Source organism: Elephas maximus, chromosome 16 (genome assembly GCF_024166365.1).
Source record: "Elephas maximus indicus isolate mEleMax1 chromosome 16, mEleMax1 primary haplotype, whole genome shotgun sequence".
Classification (NCBI taxonomy): domain Eukaryota; kingdom Metazoa; phylum Chordata; class Mammalia; order Proboscidea; family Elephantidae; genus Elephas; species Elephas maximus.
Genome location: NC_064834.1, coordinates 51,349,057 through 51,375,752, shown reverse-complemented (window position 1 = coordinate 51,375,752; position 26,696 = coordinate 51,349,057). Strand labels below are relative to the sequence as shown.

Genomic DNA, 26,696 nt, shown 5'->3' with positions numbered 1-26,696 from the left:
ATCGCTGAGGCCCCGCGCAGGCGTAGTCCCTGCGCCTCCGGGTCGCGTCGTCCCGAGAAGGGGAGCGCTGGCTCTGCGTGACCTGGAAGTGCTTCCACTTTCGGTGGCGAAGAAAGAAGACCGTAGAGCGCTGGGGTGTGGAGGTGGTGTCGGTGCACTGCCCTCAGCATGCAACGCTTGCTCTTGCCGCCCCTGAAGGCCTTGACGGGGAGCCCCTGTCTCCGGCTCCTGGTTCCTAGGGCGGCGCCTAGAGCACAGGTACCGCACGGCGGCCGGCTCAGAGTGGCGGAAGTGGGAGTGGGGTGACAGGGTCAGGGCAGAGATAGCCCTACATCACATTTCTGTAGCTCCTTACAGTTCACAAAGATTTGCTTGTGTCCGGAGCCCTTGGTTCGGATCTGACCCTGCCACTTACTAGCTATGTGATATTGGCCAAGCTACTGTTCTGCCTCAATTTCCTCGTCAGTAAAATAGAGATAACAATATACCTACTCCATAAAGTTGTTGAGAGAATTACATAATTAATGCACATCAAGCATTTAGCACAAAAAGCTGCATAATTTTTACCTGTGTATTTGATTTTTGTTAAAAGCCCCCCAGGTTGTTAGGGTAAGGACTGTAACCCCCATTCTACAAAGTAGTAAATTGAGGCTTAATTTAACTGACGTGTAAAGTTAGTTAATTAGAAGCAGAACAAGAAAGGGAACAGAGTCTGTGGACTCGCACAGAGCCAAAACAAGGTGTGTATTCATTCAACAAATAATTATTGAGTGATTATTATGGATTAGGAACTAGGAACAGAAAGATAAATACAAGTTTCCTGTCTGGGAGAAGATCATAGTTCATTCATTTATTAATTCGTCAAGTCTTTAAAAAGGTCTTGTTAGGTAGGGCGCAAGACTAGAGAACAGATTGCAGGAGGGAGAGAGCCAGACTCAGTAGACCCTCCTATCGCAGAGCTGACAGCTTAGTGGGAAATACAGACACGTGAACCTGAAGGTATGTTACAATGTGTTAAGGGCTGTTGTAGGTGAGGTATAGTGTGCTGTGGGAGGGCATTGAGGGCACCCGTTGCAGACTTGGGAGCATCTGGGAACACTTCCCAGAGGAGGTGACGTATAAGCTGAGATCTGCGGTAGGAATTCTCAGACAAGGAACAAGGAGTGTCCCTGTCAGAGACATCATGTGTAAAGACCTAGAGAAGAAAGAAAACTCATTTATCTAGAGTTTTAAGTCTGGTGTAAGTATGCAGAGATGAGAAAGTTCACTGTCTAGGGTGGGGATGGATTGGAGTGAGGCAAGACAGAAGCACGGAAACCAATTGGGAGGTGTATATAGTAATCTGGATAAGAGATGATGTAAACCGGGGAAATAGTGGGGGAGATGTGGCCAGACAGGGTACTCCAGAGTGGGTAGGCATAGGTAGCAATGGAGCGAGGCCTTTCCCCTTCTCCAGTTGTAATTTATCTGTCTTGATCCTTAGTGTGGTTGCAGCTGTGGGATCAGGCGCCCTTTGAAGCCAGGACAATACAGCACTATCTCTGAAGTAGCTGTGCAATCTGGAAGGGGTACGGTGTCCCTTCCCTCAAAGGCTGCTGAGCGGGTGGTGGGCCAGTGGCTCCTGATCTGCAGTGGAACAGTGGCCGGAGCGGTTATTCTTGGTGGAGTAACTAGGTGAGTAGTCACCAGAAGGTCAGTTGTTTGCAGCATGAGTAGAATCACAGGATCCCGAGGGAGAGGGGACTTGAGAGATCGTCTAGTCTAGCTCCCACATTTTATAGATGGAGAAACTGAGGCCCAAACAAGGAACATGTTTGATGGTTTGCCCTGCCATAGAACAGTTTTAGAGTTTATCTCAATTTCTTTTTTTTTTAACTGTTTGTTTGAGTTAAACCTAAATAAGTTTTATACATCACAATCAGTTCATGTCTCTTATCTGTCAAAAAAAAAAAAAAAAAAATCAGTTGCCGTCGAGTCCATTCCAACTCATAGTGACCCTGTAGGACAGAGTAGAACTGCCCTCTAGGGTTTCCAAGGAGCACCTGATGGATTTGAACTGCCGGCCTTTTAATTAACAGCCATAGCACTTAACCACTACGCCACAGAGTTTCTATATGTCTCTAAATCATACGTTCTCCTCCTGCTCTCCCCCCCGCACCGTCTCTCTCTGTCCTTATAGTTTTTTGTTGTTGTTGTTGAAGAACTCCAAGTCGTCATCCTACAGAGTGCCCCACAGTCTGGATTTTGCTGATTGTACACCTGTGGTGGTGTTTAACATGTCCTGTTTACCCCTGTATTCCTTGTAAACTGGTGGTAGCTTGATCAAATTTGGATTGGGGGAGGGAGGGTAAAAATACTTCATAGGTGATGGTGTTTAGAACATTAGGACATCCAAAATGTCTGATTATTGCCTGTTAGAGATTTCAACAGCCATTAATGACAGTTGTCTAGGTCTGTTATTTCATTTTGTTGTTGTTAATTGCTGTCGAGTTGGCTCCAGCTTATAGTGACCCCATGTACAACAGAGCGAAATGGCCCAGTCCTGCACCATCTTCATGATCACCGGTATGCAGATTTCATTGTTTCGGCCACTGTATTTTGAATGCCTTCCAATCTAGGGGGCTCATCTTCCAGCACTATATCATACAGTATTCTGTTATGGCCTATAGGTTTTCACTGATTAATTTTCAGAAGTAGATCATCAGGTCTTTCTTCCTAGCCTCTCTTGGTTTGGAAACTCCACTGAAACCTGTCCACCATGGGTGACCCTGCTGTTATTTGAAATACAAGTGGCATAGCTTCCAGCATCACAGCAACACAGAAACTACCACAGTGTGACAGACTGAAAAATGGGTGGTAGACTATTTGATTAGAGTTGCAAAATTGTAATATTTAAATTTTATTAGCTCAACTCTAAAGAGAAAGTTTCCCTGTATCAAAACTATTTGGTACAGTTTTTATAGGAAAGGCAGAATAAATACTTGATTCTTTTCCATAATTTACCAATTTTCAAGATAATAAATTAGTTCTGTCCTATCCGGGCCCCTCTAAAGGTGACCAGTAAGGTGTTTGTGTTTTTAAGCATCATTATTCACCTTCCATGTGGGAGACCAGGTTTGATTGTCGGCCAGTGCACCTCATGTGCAGTCAGCACTGTCAGTGGAGCCTTGCCTGTTGCTATGATGCTGAGCTGGTTTCAGTGGCGCTTCCAGAATAAGATGGACGAAGAAGAAAGGCCTGGTGATCTCCTTTTGAAAATCAGTCAGTGAAAACCCTATGGATCACATTCCGTCGTACATAGGGTTGCCACGCATCCGGGGCCAACTTGACAGCAGCTAACAACAAGAAGCTCGTAGGTTTAAATGTATTCGATGTTTTCAGTTATTACAGTGGTGGTGATAATGATGATGATTTGCTCAAACTGTTTCGTTTTTAGTCAGTCGGAGCCTTTTCAAGTTGGCTTCTGAGTCTTTTTGACAGGACCCTGATAACCTTTGATAGCTTCCCTGCTTCCTGGTATGATAAGATGCAGCAGGCTCATTTTATACATTTCTTGCCTCAGGCCTAAAATGAGCCTTTTATTTTAGGAGCCCTAGCTCTTTTTGGTGAAAATACTTTTAGTTTTAATGAAGTATATGTTCTTTGCATTCTCTCCACAGTCTCTATACCCCTTATTTCTTTAAGATTCTTTCAAAATACCTTTTTTATGTGTTTTGTAGGCTACTATGGGAAAATGTAACAAATTTGAATTTTATTGTTTTTAAATTCACTCAAGAATCTAAAATTTTTATGTCTGTAATCTCTTTTCCTTGTGTGAACAGTGTTGGTTATGCACTTAGGAAACATTTCTTTGGTCTAAAGTTTGATTATGCCTTTTAGGAAATGCTAGTGAGAGAAGGAAGTGGGGAGAATGTAAAGAAAGGATTGAGAGAATAAGAGGGTAAAGAAATTTGGACCTGTTGGCAATTGTTTTTGACAAAATTCTCAGCAGTAAGAAGAGAGAAAAGTGTCAGAAGAGGAAACAATGAAATGATGTCTTTACCTATGGGGAGGTTAAGTTCAGATCCACCTACCACGGTAAACCATTTATAAGTAAACCAGCATCTTTCCTGTCCTAAGGTTGACAGAGTCTGGCCTGTCGATGGTAGATTGGCATTTAATAAAGGAGATGAAGCCTCCTACAAGCCGAGAGGAATGGGAAGCAGAATTCCAAAAATACCAGCAATTTCCAGAATTTAAAATGTAAGTATTAGGGAAAATCAGGTAAACATCCCATCAGACACTCAGTCTTTTGCAACTTAAATGCTCTAAAATGGTTAGATTCCTTTATGCCTTGACACTTGGTTTAGGTATGTTTAGTGAGCTCTTCACTCTAAACCTCAGTTCCAAAATGATACTGAGGTCACTGATGAGGAACAGCAAACCTACCAAATTTAATGACCAGGAATGTTCCTGCATTCTATAAGGAAATAAAAATTAAATAGGTGTTTCCTTTTTCTTCTTGTTTTTACTCCCCTTTTCACCCAGCTTGAATCACAATATGACGTTGGCAGAATTCAAGTTCATCTGGTACATGGAATACTCACACCGAATGTGGGGGCGCCTTGTAGGCCTCGCATACGTCCTGCCTGCTGCCTACTTTTGGAGAAAGGGCTGGCTCAGCCGTGGCATGAAAGGACGTGTTCTTGCTCTCTGTGGCTTAGTCTGCTTCCAGGTGAGAATTATCCAGGGTTGGGAACCCAGAGATTTGTCCATGGAGCTTCATAGTTGGTCTTGTTCTTAAGGAACTAGTCTTTGAAGTGGCATAACAGGGTGGGAGAGGGCCAGTTCTGCCACTTAGTAGGGCAAGTTATCTAACATGTGTAAGCTATAATTCCCTTACTGTAATTGGGGGTAATAATAGTGCCTACCATTTAGGGTGTGTGAATATTAAATAAGGTAATGCATACAAAGCACTCAGTTTAGTGCCTAGAATCTAGTCAGCGCTCAGTAAACATATTCTTATGTGCCACAAGAATTAGATTATCCTTCCTATCATGCTCCTACTGAGCTCCCCTCTCTTTCTACCTTGCCTGCTGTATAGGGAAGTGGGTCCCTATGCTAAAATGGCTACAGAAGTAAATAAGAAAATTCTAAAGGCGGAACATTTTGTAGGATGTAGGAGCTTAGAACACAGATGTAGTTAAGACACATTCAATATCAATGATGATTAAAATCATGTAAGCTGAACCACTCTTAAGGAAAAGAGCTTGGAAATACTCCCACATTTAATGGGTTAGGTGAGGCAGAGCCAAGAAAAGGTATCTGAGAGAAGACACACAGAAGCATTTGGGTCAAGGTGTAGGGGTCCTAGAGCAAGGCTGCAGAGTATCAGACATCAAAGAAACATCATCAGAACTTGATCAGGAGAAAGTTAATTGGTTAATTTAACCGAGAATATGAGCCAATTATGGAGGGTGATGGGAGAGAAGAAATGGAAGCAATAGAAACAGATAACAAAGAGTTAGATGTTAATAAAAGCCTAATAGTAACTAGAAGAGTCCCTAGGTGGCACGAACGGTTAAGTGCTCAGCTACTAAACAAAAGGTTGGCAGTGTGAACCCACCCAGAGGCATCTCAGAAGGGCTGGTGATCTGCTTCCAAAAGGTCAAAGTCGTAAAAACCCAACGGAGCGCAGTTCTACTCTGAAATACGTGGGGTCAATGTGAATTGGAATCTACTTGATGGCAACTGCAGAACAAAATGAGGGTTTATTTTAGAATAAAATTAAAAACACTAAAGACAGACTTCCAGGGAAGCAGAAATTGAAAAGGGCAGATAGGGCTACGGAAGGAAGAAAGCTGGGGCTGATGAATCCCATGGTATACGCTTTCATCTTTCTGTGTTCTGTGCAGATGAAATCAAGGTGATTAGAACAGGGTGATCTGAAGGGGAGAAAGAAATGCCCACAAAGATATCCTGAAGAGTGTATACTTTATGCACTTTTCTGTGTTTGGATTATACTTCAGTAAAAAGTTAATGTAAATAGTGATTAAGTGTTTGTGGTCCTGTATGTAGAAATGTGGATAGGAATATTGGGGCTATAAGAGGGTATAGGAGGAAACTCTGGTGGCGTAGTGGTTAAGTGCTCCGGATGCTAACCAAAGGGTCGGCAGTTCAAATCCGCCGGGTGCTCCTTGGAAACTGTGGGGCAGTTCTACTCTGTCCTATAGGGTTGCCATGAGTTGGAATCGACTCGACGGCACTGGGCTGGGTTAGGAGGGTATGGAAAGAAGGGGTCAGGTGGGGAGTACTGCCGATAACGGGCTTCCTCTGAGTGTAAAGTTGAGCAGACAATTTCGACCTTGTTTTGTTGCCTCTTCTCTTTTTGGTTCTAGGGTCTGTTGGGATGGTATATGGTGAAAAGCGGATTGGAAGAAAAACCAGACTCCCACGACATTCCTCGAGTCAGTCAGTACCGCCTAGCTGCACACCTGGGATCAGCCCTTGTTCTTTATTGCGCCAGCTTGTGGACTTCCCTCTCACTGCTGCTCCCTCAGCATAAGGTAAAAGTCAGCCTGTGTATTATTACCATGGTTGCAGAGATGCTGATGGCATCAAGGAAATGGAAATTCTGGTTGTAATGGAAAGGCCTAAGACAAAACACGGAGATTCAAGTAGCGTCTATCAATTTATAGAAACTAGACATAACCAAAGCTTAGAGAAGTACTGAACTTTGGGACTCTGGGTAAGTTTGGGACTGCAAAGAAAAAGTGCAATTATTTTATTGAGCTGGGGCAACTCATTCAAGGGAGAATTAGTATAGGAGCTGAATATTTTGTCAGCAGTGTCTGTTGGGGAAGGTGAAGACACAAATTTCAGGGAAAAAGTGTGAAGGAATCCTAACAACAGGAGATACCCCAACCGCTTTAATTCTGAATCCCAAAAGGTAGGGTGGATAGGAGGCAAGGGAAGTATACAAGAGCCATGTTGTATTGTTTGTTCTTTAGATGCGGACCTTTAAATATATAGAAGTGCACAAAATATATACTCTTCAGGAAATCTCTTTGGCCATTTCTTTCCCCTGTTCAGGGCTTCCCTGAATGTTCTCATCATAGTAAACCTTCATGATCTTGTCTACAAGTATTTTTTCTGTATGCTAACTAAAGGAAAATCTTTGCTGCCTCTTGTAGTTCCTGCAATACAGTTTATCTGAGTGATTTTCTTTTATTTAGTTGCCTGAAACTCGTCAACTCCTATGGTTGAGACGATTTGCTCATGGAACAGCAGGCTTAGTGTTCCTTACAGCACTCTCAGGTAGGACTCTACTCATCAAAGATGGCCTGTGTTTTGTTCCACTCTAAGTCTCCTGCTCGATGCTTTGCCCCTTCCTCGCACGTCCTGTATTTTCATTTCACTCCTGCCTCTCTTGTACTCACCATCTTCACCCTCTTTCTCTATTCCTTCTTCCCTTCTAAAAATCCTACTTCTAGTCAATGAACAAAAATATTGAACATCTACCTGGATCCAGACTATCTTGGTTCAAATCCTGGCTTCACCACCTAGGAACTATATAACCTGTGTAACTTCTCTGGGTCTTAATAACCTTATCTGTAAAATGGAGATGATGATAATAGTGTGAGTAATATATGTGAAGTGCTCAGAACAGTAACTGGTATGTAGCAAAAACAAAATGTTAGCTGTTGTTATTTTTATGTAAATGTTATCATTATTATATTACAATAAGATGTGTCAGACAAAAGGCCTGCCCTCAGAGGTGGTCTACGGTGGGGAATTCGGCAGGGCAGAAAGAGCATCGTAGGTCTTTCTCATTCTTTAAGGTGTGTCTCTTGTAGGCAGGATATAGACGGATCCTGTTTTTTTATCCATTCTGCCACTGTCTTTCTCTTTATTAGCGCATTTAGTCCATTTACATTCAGCGTAATTATGGATAGGTATGAGTTTAGTGCAGTCATTTTGATGTCTTTTTTGTGTGTTGTTGACAGTTTCTTTTTTCCACTTAATTTTCTGCGCTGAGTAGTTTTTCTTTATATATTGTCTTTTTCTCTTTTTCATTGTTGTTGTTTTTATTTTTATGAGTCTTTATGTTTTTCTTGTATTTTATTTTGATGTATAGAATTGTTAGTCTCCTTTGTGGTTACCTTAGTATTTACCCCTGTTTTTCTAAGTTTAAACCAAACTTTTAATTTATGTTGCCTTGACTTCCTCTCCATATGAAAGATCTATGACTACATTTTTTAGTCCTTCTTTATTGATTTAATGTTGTCATCTTTTACATAATGAAGTCTCTGTATCCCTGTTTTGAGTGTTTTTTTAATCTTGACTTATTTTTGTGATTTCCCTATCTGGATTGATATCTGGTTGCTCTGTCCTGTGTTCTAGCCTTGGGATGATATCTGATATTACTGATTTTCTAACCAGAGAACTTCCTTTACTATTTCTTGTAGTTTTGGTTTGGTTTTTGCAAATTCCCTAAACTTCTGTTTATCTGGAAATGTCCTAATTTCGCCTTCATATTTGAGAGACAGTTTTGCTGGATGTATGATTCCTGGCTGGCAGTGTTTTTTTTCAGTGCTTTATATATGTCATCCTTCTTGCCTGCATGGTTCCTGCTGAGTAGTCTAAGTTTATTCTTATTGATTCTCCTTTGTAGGTGACTTTTCGGTTATCCCTAGCCACTCTTAAAATTCTTATCTTTGGTTTTGGCAAGTTTGTTTATGTCTTGGTGACTTTCTTTTGGGATCTACCTTATGTGGAGTTTGATGAGCATCTTGGATAGATACCTTCTCATCTTTCACGATATCAGGGAAGTTTTCTGCCAACAAATCTTCAACAATTCTCTCTGTGTTTTCCGTTTTCCATCCCTGTTCTGGTACTTTAATCACTCATAAGTTATTTCTCTTTATAGAGTCCCACATGATTCTTAGGATTTCTTCATTTTTTTAATTCTTTTATCTGATTTTTCTTCAAATGTATGGGTGCCAAGTGTTTTATCTTCAGTCTCACTAATTCTGGCCTCCACTTCCACAATTCTGCTCTTCTGACTTTCTATTGAGTTGTCTAATTCTGTAATGTTATTGTTAATCTTCTGAATTGCTGTCTCTCTGTGGATTCTTGCAGCCTATTAAGTTTTTCATTATGTTCTTGAATAACCTTTTTAATTTCTTCAGCTGCTTTATCTGTGTATTCCTTGGCTTGTTCTGCATTTTGCCTGATCTCCTTCCTGATGTCTTGAAGAATTCTGTAAATTAATCTCTTATATTCTGCCTCTGGTAATTCCAGGAGTGCGCCTTCATCCAGAAGATTCCTTGATTCTTTGTTTTGAGAGCTTGTTGAAGGGATCATGTTCTGCTGCTTTATGTGACTTGATATTGACTGTTGTCTCCAAGCCATCTATAAGTTATTGTATTAATTTTATGTTTGATTACTGTGTTCTAGCTTCTTGCTTTGTTTTGTTTTGATATGCCCAAATAGGCTGCTTGAGAGAGATGGTTTGATTATCTGTGCCTTTGAAGCTCTAATGTCCTGTCACCAGATGGCTAGAGCTGTTACCATGTATATAAGCCTAGGAGTCCATTCATTTTTCTTATATGGATTCAGCTCGGGTGTCCAGGTAGTCAGTCACCAAGTGTGACCTACAGTCCTAGAGGGGTGGGGTGATTGGTGTAGGCACAGGTATCTGGTTGCAGCAGGGGGTCACGCTCTGAGCAAGGCAGGGTGCTAACAACTGTTCTGCATGTGTCTGTGAGGAAAGCACGTCCCTGTTCCTTAGAGCACACAGTTGGGTGGGTTCTGTAGCCAAACCATGGGCACCCAGTGCTTTTGGTTGTAAGGAGTGGGAGGCATCACTTATTCTTGGACCACTGTCATGGGTTACTAAGTGGCGTGGGTGGAGCCACCAGTCCTCAGGCCCTTGATGTGGGTAGGTGAGGACCCTGTTTAATAGAGTGGTGTCACATGTCAAAAACCCACCTCTCTACTGCACAGCTGACACAGTTGAAGTCAGGTCTCAGGCGCATACACCGTTTCAGTGTGCCAACAAGGGCCTATTCTCCTGAAACAGGTCCACACAGGTCTGTGCAGGGGTGAAAGGTATTCAAAATTCGTGGACCATTTGTGCCTGGAGAGGAGCCGCTTCTGCCCTGAGTTCCCAGCTTAGGGGAGCTGGCAGATTATCTTTTCCCCAAATTGTTAATTTATGCCTTCTCCAAGGCTGAGAGAATGGCTCAGGGCACACAGCAGGACCTATCTCAGGCCCAGGGAAATCGACAGCCACTGAAGCCAGCTTGGGGGCTGAGAGCATGGTAAATTAGATGCACGTACTTAATCTTTTGTTGAGAGTGCCGTTCTTCTCTGATTCCGGAGGCGTGAGTAGACTGTGCAGCTCCCTGTCTCTCCCCAGGGAACCTGCATCCCGAACATCACCAGCCCCACTTCGGTTGTGCCAGGGGATCGTGCCTCAGGGGCACCAATTCCCTCCGAGTCAGGTCTAGAAACTCCTTGCCACTTCTAAGCTATCCCTCCCTCCCCCTGCCACTCAGTCCAGTTTCCTAACTTTGCCTTTGATGTTCAGGGCTCCTAACTAGTCATATATATAATCACTTCACTTATTTTGGGGGGTCTTTGTTGTAAGAGGGATCACCAGAAGTTTCTGACGACTCCACTATCTCGACCCTTCCCCTCTTTCTCATTCTTTAAACCATACATCAACCTCAACCTGTCTTACTTAGAACTGTGCTATCTCATATAGTAACCACTATCCTCATGTGGCTATTTAAATGAATTAAAATTAATTTAGTTCCTCAGTCACAGTAGCTGCATTTCCGGTGCCCAGTAGCTACATGTGGGTAGTGGCCATTGCATTGGGCAGCACAGAGGGAGAACATTTCCACCATTGCAGTGACTGGGAGTGCTGTTTTAAAGAGGATCATCAGGGATGATCTGTATGAAAAGGCGACATTTGAATGGAGACCTAAGGAAGCGAGCCTGCCCAAATGAGGGAGTAGGTATATTCCAGGATATATCAGTAGTTCTCAGTAGGGGGTGAGGGAGGCATCAGAATCACTGAGGAAGGTTTTCCAAACTAATAAACGTCTCCCTCCAGAGTTAGTCACTTTTCTAGAGGAGGCATGTCAGAATCTTGGGGTGGGGCAAATATGGGGCAAAGTTTTTTTGTTTTTTTAAGTTCTTATAGTGATTGTGCTATAAATTCCCTATTTGAGAACTCCTGCCATAGATCTATTATTCCCCAACTATTCTTTTTGTCTAACTCTAGGATAATAGGCTTTTTCTGTCAGAACTAGTATTTGGTCTCATCTTTCTCTTACTTTAATAAATACCATTTATCTTGGAATACAGGGGCTTTTGTAGCAGGGCTGGATGCTGGGCTCGTTTACAACTCCTTTCCCAAGATGGGAGAATCCTGGATCCCAGAGGATCTCTTTACCTTCTCCCCCATCCTGAGGAATGTTTTTGAGAATCCCACCATGGTACAGTTTGATCACCGTGTTCTGGTAAGTCTGGCTGGTGGTTACCTTACTAAATGGGGGTGCAGGGGGCTTCCACAGGCTTTGGAGTATCAGCAAAGCACTGCTGGCATCAGAGAGAGGGTAGAGTGGAAACTATATTCCCTTTTCTTTTTGGAAGAAATCCTAGTGACAGTTCTCTGATCAGATATTTTTGTCATAATCACCCATATCCCCTCTAGCCAAAATTTGGCTTTCAGTATACTTCCAGCTTCCTAAGTTCTAATATGCTTTTTACCACCCTGGCAAGTGGTAACCTCCCTTAATCCTGTATACGCAGGAGAGTCATTTCAGCAGAAATCAGGTACAAAGAGAGTGCAGAGACTGGTTGCCCAGCACATAGCTGTCAAAGCTGAACCAGAACCCCAAGGAGCCAGGAGCATCATACATACTTTTCATTTTTTTTAAGCTAGTATTTATTAAGGGCCTGTTAGGGCCACATTAAGGTTGGCTTGGCAGGGAAAGACTGGATTGATTGGGTATGATAGACTGGAGCAGGAAAAGCTCAGCAGCAAGGAGACCAGTGAGAAGCAATAGTGCCAGTGCAGTCGTGCAGGTGCAGTGATGGGGGCCAAGGCTACACGGTGGCAGTGGGACTTGAGAAGAGTGTGAGACAGAGGTTTTCAAGGAATAGAGGGTTAAGGTTGTCTGTTTAGGAATAAAAGGGAAGAAAGATCAACAGAGATCCCAAAGTTCTTCTGTGACATGCTTCAAACACAACCAATGTGATCTGGGTGCTTGTAACTGGAGAATTCATTTGTTAAAATGTATGGACCTGTACACGTCAGATTCATGCACTGTGCTGTATGTAGGATAAGCCTCAACTAAAAAGTTAAAAAAAAAAAGACTCACAGAAATGGTACTTATTGGAGTGAGTGTTGAGCTAGAGATAGGAGGATGTCATTAAATTGAGGCATGTTGAGTGTGGGGTGATGAAAGTACATCCAAAGGGAGAAGTCCAGAGGATTCAGATATCTAAAGGGAGTGCGGGGGCTTGGACAAGTTACCTCGTGTGGACTCAGTCCCTACCTCCACGCAGTGTTTTGGAATAAGTAAAGTCTGGTTGAAAGTCATCATGGGCAGCTCCGAAAAGAAGATGTGAAATAGAATAGAAAAATATTTTTCCTGACATCACGGAAGTGGGAAGGAAGCCTTGTTGCTGGTCCCAGGCGCTTGTTCTGAAGGGGTTGGAATGAAAATGAGACTTTAGATCTTTTTTAGCACCAGCTGGCAGCACCACCACCTTCTCCACTTGCAGCTGAGGAAAATAACACATGTGCTGTGTCCTGGGGCCAGCCCTGCCTTTTAAAGAAAAAAAAAAAGAGGATTAGAGAAAAGATAAAATTAGGGATAAGGATGCAAAGAATGATTTAAAAAGTAAGGGCCATGCCTGGAATTACCCACATTTGAAAGTAGATAAGATCACCGAGGGAGAATGAATGTGTATAAAGTAATACATGCAGAAAGTTTAGGTGGGGCTGTGGGCAACACCAGCATTTTAAGAGGGAAGCAGAAGAAGAAGAGCAGTGGAGAGACTGGGGAGGGATAATCAGAGGTGGAACTCAGGGTGAGGCACTGTGACTGGTATAGCTGAGTGCTTAGCAGTTGCTCAGTGGTCCTGGAGAAAATATATGCAAGGTGGGTGGACACCAGGATGGTGGAAAATTCCGTACTGGCACTTGTGATGAGAGACTCTCGTCCCCGTAGGGGATCAGTTCTGTCACTGCCGTTACAGTGCTTTACTTCCTCTCCCGGAGAATTCCCCTTCCTCGGAGGACCAGGATGGCAGCAGTGACTCTGCTGGCATTGGCATATACACAGGTATGAACCACTTTTTTTTGTCTGAGGGTGTTCCTAAAACAAAGTTAAAAAAGAAAGGGGACAGACTAGGAGAAAATCTTTTCAATTTATAATAAATGAAAAGATTCATAGGAAATAAGGATATCAGTACACAGTTCTCAGGAATGATGACTGGCCAATAAACATGAAAAGCTGTTTAACCTCACTCATGGTCAGGGGATAGCAAATTAAAACAAGAAATGCCATTTTGTGCCTGTCAGGCCAGAAAATAATGAAAAAGAATGATAATCAGGTATTGATACGGGCACAGGAAAATGGACACCTTTATATATTCTTGGCGAGAGCATGAATTGGTGTATTTTTTTTTCAGAGGGCAGTTTGGCAATATCTTTTAAAATGGTAAATGTATCAATCCTTTGTCCTAGCAGATTGACTTAGTGTCTGCCCTAGGGCTATTCTAATGCACAAAGAGCTAGGTACAAGGAAAGTCATCGTAGCATTGATGTAATAGTGAAAACTAGAAACAACCTAAATGGTTAAATAAACAGGTATGGTACGTGCGTACTGTAGAATACAGCAGTTTAAAGTAGAAGATCTCAAGGGTTATTGTTAAGTGAAAAACAGCAAGTTGCAGAACGATACGTGTTTTTTAAAGCACAAAACTCTTATTTCCTCTATAAAAATGCAAAAGTGCCAGGGTGTAGAAAGTACTAACAGTGGTTACCCTTTCAGGATGGAAACTGGGACAGGGTAAAGGATAATTAAGGGAAATGTCAGGCTTATCTATTTTGTTCGAATTTCCCTCATTGTAAGTATATTTATCGGAGAAATGAAAAATATATTTTTGAGTGTTTTGATGGGAAACTGTGGAGGTTTGTGTACCTGGCATTCTTTGCCCGGTCATTTGTAGTTCTGAATTGGTGGTTACCACTTTTCTTACTGCTTTCCTGCCTTTGTAACAGGTGGGCTTGGGCATTAGCACTCTGCTGATGTACGTTCCAACCCCTCTGGCTGCCACTCACCAGTCGGGCTCCTTGGCTCTGCTCAGTGCTTCCCTTTGGCTCATGAACGAACTCCGACGGGTCCCAAAATGATTCTCAGAGGATCATCTTCCTGGGACTGAAACTGTTCCTTTGAGAGCTCCTCAGAGAGTGCAAGAACAAAAGGGTGACCTTGGCATACCAGGTGGCTTCCAAGTTACTTAAAACTTTTTGTCTGCTTTTGAGAAAGAGTCACTGGATCAAGTATGTCATTATGTATTGTTTACACTAAAGATTCCTTTTTTAATCTTTTCATATTGAAAATTAGGTTTAATGTAGAGAAATGTCTGTCATTTTTTGCTTCTTAATAGGCTCTGTCTCAAGCTACTTAGTGTTGGCAAGCTCTTGATTCTACATGCATGGTTTTGTGTCCTTGGTCTCCTGTGTCCTGAATTCTACTTAAGTGGAATTCTTTATAATCTTCATTTCCATCAGGTGAAGATTCAAAGGGAAGGATTAGCACACCCTAAAATAGCCAGATAACTTTCAGCAAGAAGTAGCTAGTGTCTTCCAGTATCCTTAATTTCAAAAATGGAGAAATGATAGATTTTGACATGTCAATGTCTGTATACAGGTATGTGCCGCATGATGTCTGTCTGGGCAGGGTCCAACCGCGTGTACATCCCTGGTCCCCTAGGTTTTTGTTTTGGTTCTCCTTTTGTTGATTATTTCCCCCTAATGGTTTTAAAGACCCCGAGCCCCCAGAGTGAATGAGCAGCAGGGCTCTTTGGCACGTATCGATCCCCCCAGCACCTCCATTTGCTCCTGGCTCAGGGCAGCACCTGCTGCAGCTCCTCTGCCCCTGCCTCAGGCACTGGCTGGGCCAAGGTGCTCTCAGGCTCCCAGCTGTGGGCTGTAGCAGTAGCAACTGCACATGATCAGGAAGCACTTGGGCTGCATCAACAGGGCAGCAGCAGCCAGGGCCACCACTGCCAGCTGTGCTCCTGGCACGCGGCACACGTGCTTCCCTCTTAGTCCCCGTGCCCATCTCCTCGCACCCCTGTGTGCCCCCTGCCCTGTGCTTTGAGGTGTGCAAAGTCCAGGTCTGGCTGCTGGCACAGATGCTGCCAGGCCTGCAGCTGCGCACCTGCCAAGGTTGGCCTCCTGTATCCAATGGATACAGGTCTTGGGCTTTGTCCGGTGAGCAGGTGGCATTCCTCAGGCAAGCAGAACAACGGGCAGAGCTGGGCGAGTAACCCAGGGACTGCCTCTATATAATACGGTGTTCCCACAATGTCCAAATTGCATAACGCCCTATTTCACAAAACGTATAGTGGATGTTAAGTGATGCATGGCTGTACAGCAAAGTGGTTTATGAGAACTTAGAAAAAGAGGCTATTGCTAGGTCAGAGGAATGGAATAAACACTGTACATTGGTTCCTGAAAGACAAAAGGAAATATGGCCTTAATGGTAGTACAGGTATTCCCTAACTTATGACATATTTGAGTTAGGACAAACAGCATTAAGACCATCTGTTTCTTTTTTTCCCATAAATCTCGTCGTTGGTAATATGTACTACACACAGTGTTGCAACGTGTAATTTGCTGATGTTATTATTCTCATGCCAACTCCCAAAGACAAAGATTGGATTTGTAACAATACAGATAATAAAAGGCAATAATTATGAAAAAAAAAATGAGGTATTTGACATAAGTCAGAACCGACTTACAGTGGGGTTATCAAAACAGAACCCTCTCATAAGCTGGGGACTACAAAAAAAAAAATTTTTTTTTTTTTTTTACCTGTATATGGAAGTCTCTATGGATGTTTAAACAAATTGTTGATTAATGAATTGGTGTGATTTTGGTCTCTGCTGATATTTCACAGGGCTCTGTATTGTTCAACTTTTTTCTTAATATTGTTCACCTTTTTTTCTTAAATCAGTGCTTTGCATGAAGGGATCAGAAACATCAGATTTGAGGATGGAGCAAACCAACATTGCTTACATATATAGATGAGAGTCATAATTCAAAACAGTCCCAGAGTGACACTATCAAGATAAAGAGATTATAAAGTTCTCATTTAAATTAAATAGGTTTTATAAGTTTGGGGTGAGAATCCTGGCTTTATAGCATTTCACATAAAAAAGACTTAAGGATTTCAGTTTGTCACAGGCTCAGTATGAACCAACAAAGCGATGATACTGATAAAAATCAGTGGTGTTCAGATTTTATCAGTAGGAGTGTCACAGCCAGATCACAACTTGTGTAGAATACCTCTCACGTGTTACATTTCACTCTGAATACCAAATTTAAAGGAGGACATTGACAACTAAGTGTATATTCAGAGGAGAGGCCAGGATGGTGAAGAGTCCAGAACCCATATCCCACAGGGAATGGTTGAAGGAACTGGGGATAATTAGCAGGAGAAAAAAAAGATTTAGGGAGAGAAGGATTCCTGTTGGAGAAATTAAAGCCTTCATGCAGAGAGAGAATGAGCTTTCCTTTGCTGCAAAGCTGGGAGCAATGAGTGAAAATGGCAGGAAAGTAGTTTTTTTTTTTTTTTAACTTTTATTGAGCTTCAAGTGAACATTTACAAATCAAGTCAGTCTGTCACATATAAGTTTACATACATCTTACTCCGTACTCCCACTTGCTCTCCCCCTATTGAGTCAGCCCTTCCAGTCTCTCCTTTCGTGACAATTTTGCCAGCTTCCCACTCTCTCTATCCTCCCATCCCCCTTCCAGACATGAGATGCCAACACAATCTCAAGTGTCCACCTGATAAAATTAGCTCACTCTTCATCAGCATCTCTCTCCCACCCACTGTCCAGTTCCTTTCATGTCTGATGACTTGTCTTCGGGGATGGTTCCTGTCCTGTGCCAACAGAAGGTCTGGGGACCCTGGCCGCCAGGATTTCTCTAGTCTCAGTCAGACCATTAAGTATGGTCTTTTTATGAAGGAAAGTAGTTTTTAGTTCTGTAGAAGGCAACAGTAGGTTGGACCAGATCAACTGTCCACTGGGATCAGGCTGATGGAGACAGTGGTGAACTGGAGAGCTGGTGCCTCTGTTAGGAGGCTAAGCCACTGTGAACTCTGGCCGATTGTTGCTCTGGAGGCCCAGGGTTGCCAGAGCTGCTAGTTTTTAAAGAAGGCAAACATGTTTGTGTGAAAGCTCTGTTTAAGTGTTGGCAACTAATTGCAAGTTTTTTTAAATGTTACGCAGGCCAGAAAACTCATTTGGGAGCCATAAATGATATAAGGCTTGTCCATTTGCACTCTTTGGACTAGATGATCTCAGTTCCCTTTCTACTCTAGTATTCTTTGAGTTTCAGTGAGTCCTGCAATGTGTGTTTGAGGGAACCATTCTCAGGTGGGTCTTAGCAAACCAGAGGTAGACAGTTTATCTTTGATTTTTTAAGGATCCCAGACTCTGGTGGGCTTATACTTTTGCCTAGCGTTTTAGAGTTTTCATATTCTTTCACTGTTTTAAAACCTGCTCACCCTAGAGTGGTTCCCAGCTTCTCTCACATTAGACAGAACCTTTTAAAAATTCCAAGGCCCGAGGCTCACCCCAAATAAATCACAATAACTGGGAGCAGGAACCGGCATCAGTACAGTTCCCCAAGTGATTCCAGTGTGCAGACAAGTTTGGTAACATCTGGCCTAATAGCCAAGGAGCCCTGGTGGCGTAGTGGTTAAGTGCTTAGCTGATAACCGAAAGGTCAGCGGTTTGAAACTCACCAGCCACTCCTTGGGAGAAAGATGTGGTAATCTGCTTCCATAAAGATTACAGCCTTGGAAACTCTTTGGGGCAGTTCTCCTCTGTCCTGAGGGTCACTGTGAGTTGGAATCACCTTGATGGCAACGTGTTTGGTTTGGGTTGGCCTAACAGCCTAGTCTCCTTAGAAAATTCTGACCAGCTTGTTCCCATTCCCTCAGAATTTTCACCCCATCCTGTCTCATTTAATCTTCTGTGCTAGTGTGTTAACAGGATATCACTTCTTCTAAATAGTAGAATTCTTTAGAGGAAGGAAACTGCCATCACTGGGACGGATGCCCACATCATCATCCCATCACAAACCCAGATTTTCTTTAGTTAATAACTGAGTCAGCAGAGGGCAGCGTGACCCAACCAAAGAATCATATGCTAATATTTCTACAGTTTCGTCCAATAAAGTAACAACTCATGAATAAAATAAGTCCAAGTTTCAGATGTTTTACAGTGTTTTAATTTTATTAGGTATGATAGAATAAGTTGGGGAAAGCAGATGTGGTTGTATTTAGCTATATAACTATATGCCTGTCTGTGAGCTCCTAGTGAGTGGAAAAAAAACCAAAAAACCCAGTGCTTAATTACCTTTGTATTTGCGGTATTCCTGGCACTGCCAGACACAAACCAAATATTGAACGAATGCCTGACTGAATGGAAAATGGATAATTAACAGATGGATGTCCCAGGCATCTCTTTCAAAAAAAGTCATCACTTATCTATAGGATTAAATATATTTCCATTAATATTTTCAAAAGCCTGGCAAATCTGTCAAATCCAAACCTTTTAAAACATCAAAGGAAATTAAAACACATGGTTTCTTAATACGTCAACCCAGAATTTTTTGTCTTTAATTTATAGTAACAAATAATGCTGTCCATTGTGGCAGGGGTAACGATTAACTACCCCTAACTCTGCCTATTCCCAAGAAAGGTGATCCAATCGAATGTGTAAATTATAGAACAATATCATTAATATCACACGCAAGCAAAATTTTGCTGAAGATCATTCAAGAACGGCTGTAGCAGTATATCGACAGGGAACTGCCAGAAATTCAGGCCGGTTTCTGAAGAGGACGTGGAACCAGGTATATCATTGCTGATGTCAGACAGATCCTGGCTGAAAGCAGAGAATACCAGAAGGATGTTTACCTGTGTTTTATTGACTATGTAAAGGTGTTCGACTGTGTGGATCATAACAAACTATGGATAACACTGCGAAGAATGGGAATTCCAGAACACATAATTGTGCTCATGAGGAACCTTTACATAGATCAAGAGGCAGTTGTTCGGACAGAACAAGGGGATACCGATTGGTTTAAAGTCAGGAAAGATGTGCGTCAGGGTTGTATTCTTTCACCACACCAATTTAATCTGTATGCTGAGCAAATAATATGAGAAGCTGGACTATACGAAGAAGAATGGGGCATCAGGATTGCAGGAAGACTCATTAACAATCTGCTTTATGCACATGACACAACCTTGCTGGCTGAAAGTGAAGAGGACCTGAAGCACTTACTAATGAAGATCAAAGACCACAGCCTTCAGTATGGATTACACCTTAACATAAACAAAAATCCTTACAGCTGGACCAATGAGCAACATCATGATAAACAGAGAAAAGATTGAAGTTGTCAAGGATTTCATTTTACTTGGATCCACAATCAATAGTCATGGAAGCAGCAGTCAAGAAATCAAAAGACGCATTGTATTGGGCAAATTTGCTGCAAAGGACCTCTTCAAAGTGTTGAAGAGCAAAGATGTCACCCTGAAGACTAAGGTGCGCCTGACCCAAGCCATGGTATTTTCAATCACATCATATGCATGTGAAAGCTGGACAGTGAATAAGGAAGACCAAAGAAGAGTTGACGCCTTTAAATTGTGATGTTGGCGAAGAATATTGAATATACCATGGACTGTCAAAAGAATGAACAAATCTGTCTTGGAAGAAGTGCGGCCAGAATGCTCCTTAGAGGCAAGGGTGGCGAAACTGTGTCTTACATACTTTGGACATGTTGTCAGAAGGGATCAGTCCCTGGAGAAGGACATCATGCTTGGCAGAGTACAGGGTCAGTGGTAAAGAGGAAGACCCTCAACGAGGTGGATTGACACAGTGGCTGCAACAGTGAGCTCAAGCATAACAACGGTTGTAAGGATGGCACAGGACCGGGCAGTGTTTCGTTCTGTTGTGCATAGGGTCACTGTGAGTCGGAACGACTCGACGGCACCTAATAACAACAACTCTGCCTGAAGTGATACTGCTTGCAGAGACTAAAACTAATGAGCATGATATTGGGATAACCAGGTTATCTGCGACTATCCTTCTGGCACTGGGACAGGTGGTGGGTTACATGTTGACAAGTTTAACCCAAACTGGCACACCCCTGCATAAGGGATAGTGCGTGGCCTCTCTAACATGCATTGCACGTCTCACCCAACACTGATTTAACAGTGTTTATCACTGAGAGTTTTAAGAATTGTGTTCAGTAAAATTGTTCAATGTGAAACATTAGAAACACACTATTAGCAGCCTCAAGAAGTCATGCAATATAGGCAGCCTTTGGTTTTTCAGAGTGAGAAGGGAGCCTCTAGTTCTGGATCGTAATAAAAAGATGCCTTTCAACATGCTCTGCTGCAAGGTCCATTGCTCAAAGCAGAAATAGTGAAGGAGATAAGGCATATACTTTTGGGCTTCAACTAAAGGGGAACAGTGGAATTTCAAACACAATAAGAAATACCAGAAATCAAAATATTTGTCTGGGATCTTGACTTCAAGAGAAAAGACTTTAAGCTAATAAGGGATAGAGGCTTCACCACTGGAAGACTTATACAGGCCAAACTCTGGTAGGTGCTGTGTAGAAGCCACTCAGGAAAGTACCAGGGCTACCACAGTGCAGAGGAGTGGTAGGCCACCAGAGGGTGTACGATGGCTGCCCTACTTAAAAAAGAGAGGCTTAGGAACAGAAATGTCTTAAGGCTTGCCCGAAGTCACGTGCATGGCTATAAACATCCTGTGATTCAGACTTTTTTTTCAACTTTGGTTTCTGTAGAACTGGCAAACAATGATTGAATACATTTTAAAAGTAGAAAGCCCTTAAAGAGTCAGTAATGATTCAGTTTTACAAACAATAGGATCTAATGCTACAGAGTTCCAGAGAAACAAAATGGTTAACTGGTGTGTTATTCCTCTCCTGTCCCTCTAATAACGGTACTGACAAACTGGGAAAGAGAGATATTAGGCAAAAGGGAAACACTTGTGTAGTAACAGAAGGAAGTCTACAAACCAAAACCAAACCCAGTGCCGTCGAGTCGATTCTGACTCATAGCGACCCTATAGGACAGAGTAGAACTGCCCCACAGAGTTTCCAAGGAGCACCTGGTGGATTCAAACTGCCAGCCCTTTGGTTAGCAGCTGTAGCAGTTAACCACTATGCCACCAGGGTTTCTGAAGGAAGTCTACAAGGATATAAAAAAGAGAGAGGAAGTAGACAAAGTAGGCATAAAATGAAGCTGTAACAAGTCACACATAAGAGAACCACGTGCAGAAACGGAAACCAGAAGATAGGACACCAAACCAGGCACTACAGCTTTTCAACTTAGATCAAATCCAGGTTACGATAAAGAAAGGCAAGAAGGGAGTCATAAAGAATACAGAACAATACCTAAAAGTACTCAGTTTCAGGTATATTCACTCTGTCTGCAAAAACGTTTGCTATGTATTAATTGAATGGGTCAAAACTTTTGGTTTTCAAGTCCTTGTTTTTTTAACAGAATATTTTGTGTAACACAAGCAAAATCCTCACAGGTTTGACAGAAGCATTTGGCCCCAGTGACAGGACTCCAAAGGTAGCATAACCTAAGAGAATAATTTGAGTGAATTCTTAATCCCAATTGAAACAAAGCTATCCAGCATACCACAGGCAAAAAGGAAAATTAAGATACTAATTTTGAATTAGTTTGAAAATAATTTTAAAGACAGCAAAAAGAAACAATATGGTTTCTGTAAGGAAGTCTGGAAACTGCCAAAGAATTACAATCAAATTCCTTAATGAGGTAGATCTAGTAGGCATTTATTCCTTAAACAGTTTAGATTGTAACCATCACATGGACTGCTTACATGCTGCGGTTAATTGTACAAAATTAAGCAAGTTTTTTAAAACAGACATCTAAAAATTTTTAAGTATTAAAAGAAATACAGAAGTTAGAACAAATTTAGTAAAGAACTGGGAACTATTTCTAACAATGTATTTCGAATTTAATTTCTAAGCAAAGCAATCACAAATGAAAACCAGAAGCAGTTACAAAGATTGGGCATGAATAAAATGGTTAGTTGCAGCCAGCTGTATTACAAAGAATAGATGATTCTGTTGAAATAACACCATTGGCGGAAGATTCTGTCACTAAATCATTTCACTGTAGCTGTCAAAGTGGTGTGTGTGATACACAGAACAGAGAAACTTGGAATCCAGGAGGCCAGTCACTGTGACTGTGCACAAATTACAACTTCAATCATCCATAAAATCAAGGGGGTTGACTAGAAGGCCTCCAGAAGCCCAGTTTTAAAAACCTGAAATTTATTTATAATGATTACTGTTAGAAGCTCCATTCCCACCGTCAACCTTACTGTCAGGAGCTGTGGCTAAAATAGGAGGTAACCACTGGCTCTTGTGGAGAGCCTGGTCTTCTAAACCAAAGGCCAAAATCCTCTTCCAGAAACCGTATCTCTTTTCTACCTTTTCTTTTGCCTCTAGTTCCTTAGATCAATGGCTCTGTCTGGCTACCTCATTGAATAGATGGGGAATGAAGCAGAGGTCAAGCAGCTTGCTCTCTAGGGTACCAGAGCTAGTTAATGACAAAGCCAAGACTAGCATCCAAGTCTGCTGTTCGTTAAGCCCACGGTTCCTTCCACTAAATCATACCATCTACTTGTCTTTCACTCCTGACGAAAAAGCAAAGCACAAAACTATGAGAATGAGGGTAGTGGGACAGCACCTGCTTAGATAACACCAGCAAGAAATTAAATATGGAGATGGAAATAAATGTCAATGCTTAAAAAGACTAGTTCAGCAAATGCATGGCGGCCTTTAACCGCATTTTACCAGTCACTGCCCAAGGCCTTCGAAGGTAAAGGACGCTCCTAGGCTGAGGGAGGGAGGGACAGTATACTTTGGAAGACATCTGAAGAATACATACAAGGTTGGTGGAAAGTGATTAAAATTTCCTAGACAATTCAAGGAGCTAAAGTACACAGAGAAAGCTAGTATAATTTGGCTTAGAAGTATAACTGCAATTTAAGTGAACGTTATGCCACATAATTGTTTTGCATATTTTTCTTACGTTGATGACTAAACCCACTGCCGTCGAGTCGATTCCGACTCATAGCAACCCTATAGGACGGCGTAGAACTGCCCCACAGAGTTTCCAAGGAGCGCTGGTGACTAGAACTCACTATATGGAATGAGTTATCATAGATTGTGCCATCATAAGACTAATAAAGGATCATTACTATAGGCCACTGACTCCAATTTTGACATTTGTGACCTCTCTCAGTAATAACAAAAGTAATAAAGGTCAGGTGCATTGTTAATGTTATCAAGAACCAAGAATTCAAAGGAACCAATGTAATGTGAGTTTTGTGAAACCATAATTATCTTCACAATGGACCATTCAAAATGCACAAATGCAAATAGAGATTTGAAAAAAATTGATGATTAAAGGTATGGCAAGACAGTCTGCAAACCTATAAATAAGAATATTTCATTATCAGAAAGAAAAATAATTGGCCCTCAGCAAGGAATAAATGGCTTACGTTTCTGTCTAGCGACATTTCATTTAAATCTGTTAATTGGGAACAATGGAAGAGGCACAGGAACCAATACCAATCGCAAATACTCTGTTCTGAGAGGTATAATAAAAATTTTCCTTCTTATTTTTATACTGTGGAACTCTGGAACGTCTTACTCATGGTAATAATGACAAGCGTAGACCTCATGATATTCAAATAGTGAAGAGACAGCATTATGTAAATAATGAACCAAACAAAAAGTCAAACACAAAATAAGAAAAAGAAAGACATTTATATTGAAAAAATTATAAATGTAGGCATCCTGAGTTTCTCAGCTAAAAAAGAACACAGTAATATCAATCTGAAAGGTTGTCGCAATGATTAAATAATACACAAAATTCTTAACAGAGTGGTGCAAAAGAAGTGCTTAACAAATGGTAGCTGTTCCTATTACAACTTTCCTACTAAGAGCTTTCAGTTGGACTAATCACCACCTCTTCTCCACCACAACTTCATTTTGAGCGCAAGAATGTGATCAGTGGTTGCCAGTCAGGTATCTTTTGACTAGATCATTCCCTCACAAGAAAACCAAAAATAATATTTGGAAACCAAGGTGAGGGAAAAAGAAAGTTACCTGAGTAGGCAATGGTGAGCAAAAACATATTTTGACATTATTTATAAGCAGCATTCATTCAAGTGAGGATCCCCTCATAGTGACACAAAGATAATAAGAAAAGGCAAATTAAAAGTCTTGAAAATTAAAGGGAATAGCTGTGACATAAGCCCTAGTGAAACCAAGAGAAATATATCCAAAGGAAACCATAATAACCTATGCTAGATGCACTTTTTATCTAATGTGAAGACAAGACTTGTCACCCTTTTACCTACTAACCGAGAGTCAGTACACTTGTTTTCCTCTCAGTTTGTTTCTAACAGGACCTTGATTTCTTTTTCTTTGTTTTATGAAGCATTTCGTTCCTTTTTATTCCCAGTATGGGATTTATTTTTCAAGAATTCCATTATTTTTTCCTTAAAGTCAGGGACCCTTTTCCCTACTCAACCCTAGAAATCAAAGGTGACCAAAAGAAAGCTACTTCAACTCTGGGAGCAGTCATGGGCAGGACAGGCAAAGCCACATGTGGGAACAGGTAAAACATAAAGGAGACTCCAGGGCGGGAGGCAAGAGCTGATGAAAGAAAAATCCTCACGCAATTTAAAGGCTAAATGTGGAGGAGGAGCAAAGCTCCTGAAGGAGAATGGATGAAAATGTAATTATTATGGCTTTTCCTCTCCCCTCATTAATGGAAGTACTGTTTATGACTGAGTAATCTCTTAACAGAGGTCCTTAAAGTTTCCAGGTGGCTTATTAACAGATTTATCTATTCCAAAATGTAGAGCTTCTTCCCTTCAGACATTCCAAGAGTCAGATATTGAGAAAATTTCTATTTCTCAAAAAAAAAAAAGGAATAGGAACTTTAATTTTATTGCTTTTGCCCACTCTCCTGATACTGCTCTTCCTTTCTTTAAAAACAACCCAAATACATCCCTTCCCAAACTACACACTGATCTTAGCAGTGTAATAAAAGGAACTCTTTTTTAAGCCCCCTGTAGGGGCTCATAAAAATAGGTCTAAGTGACCCGAAAGCAGACAAACCCAGGACCCAGTCCCCATCACAGCTTTTCCATCCTGCAAGCACAATTAAGGCTCAAAAAAAAAAAAGAAAGAAAAATTAATGCCCGAACAGCCTGTGGGGCACATAGACATGGAAAAATTTCTATCCTAGTCATACTAGGCATCAGATAAGATATTGTCAAAATCATCAATGGACCATTCATTTAGAAAGGATTCTAGCCTTTTTAAATCACATACCAACATCAGGAATACTATGTCAGGGATCTTGGGGCACACACACAATGGCTTCTTTGTCAATAAGAAAAGAAGCTATGCGATTTTGGTTGCTTGGAAATTCTTATCTGGTCCACTGAACTGCAAAGATCTTAGAACCCTATTAAAGGCTATGGATCTCCACATAAATTATATCTCTGTTACAGAGAAAGAAGGGGCTGCTGCACTTCCTAAGGTGTCTCTGGCTTGGTATCAGATGCTCCAAGTTTGGTTTTAATCAGGCTTCCAGTGTGCCCAATGCCAAACTTTATGCTTTAGCAAGGGAAGAAAAGGCTAGATCCCAGAAACACACCAGACCTCTCAGATAAAGGAGTAGAACATGTCTTGATTGATCTAAGATTGGTCCCCTTTGTTAGCACCAATCTCTCATCTGTTTGGTTCTTTCCAGACCACATTATAGCTTCTCTCAGAGAAGAGGTCCTGGGGTACTTAGAAGTAATTAAAGTAGAAATTCCAAGGCCGAATAGCCACAAGGTCAGGCAAAGCAGCATCTGAAGCCAGTACAAGCAAATGGTGAAACTCAATGAGCAGCAACTCTGGGGTAGTCAGACTTCTTTAGTCTTGGTCCGGCCTCAGGGCTCCACTTGTACTCCAATCATGGGTACCACCTCTTCGATCCACAGCAAGTCCAGTGAAGCTGAGGCTCGAGCTTGCCGGTGGTGAATTCGGCGTAGCCGCAGAAGGTAGAGGATGATGGCCAGTAGCACCACCAGGATGCAGGCGAAGAAGAGATAGTGGTTGTAGACAAAGGAAAGACGGAACCAGCTACCATGGACTTGTCGGACACCCTCTTGCCGTAGATCCCTAGGGAAGAGTTTGAAGGTGGAAAGAAACATAAGTTCCAGAGCAAAACATTTACTCTGATTTGAAAGGCCTAAAGGTGTTATCTCATTTATTCCACTGATACCAGCTCCACACAGCAAGCAAA

The 26,696-nt window shown here is 41.8% G+C and overlaps 2 protein-coding genes across 2 annotated transcripts in view; one reads left to right on the top strand and one right to left on the bottom strand.

The window, feature by feature from the left end:
- Positions 1-16: 16 nt before the first annotated feature.
- Positions 17-25,592, top strand: LOC126059748 (cytochrome c oxidase assembly protein COX15 homolog). Its single transcript, XM_049855690.1, has 9 exons — positions 17-258; positions 1,484-1,674; positions 4,120-4,242; positions 4,528-4,714; positions 6,378-6,545; positions 7,215-7,296; positions 11,359-11,513; positions 13,233-13,346; positions 14,288-25,592. The coding sequence occupies exons 1-9, from the start codon at positions 169-171 to the stop codon at positions 14,417-14,419; spliced, it is 1,242 nt and encodes a 413-aa protein (XP_049711647.1). The 5' UTR covers positions 17-168; the 3' UTR covers positions 14,420-25,592.
- Positions 24,136-26,696, bottom strand: part of ENTPD7 (ectonucleoside triphosphate diphosphohydrolase 7) — a 48,111-nt gene continuing 45,550 nt past the window's right edge. The window contains exon 12 of the mRNA XM_049855683.1: positions 24,136-26,572. Coding sequence (XP_049711640.1) covers positions 26,341-26,572 — 232 coding nt within the window. The 3' untranslated portion in view covers positions 24,136-26,340. The remainder of the gene's footprint in view (positions 26,573-26,696) is intronic.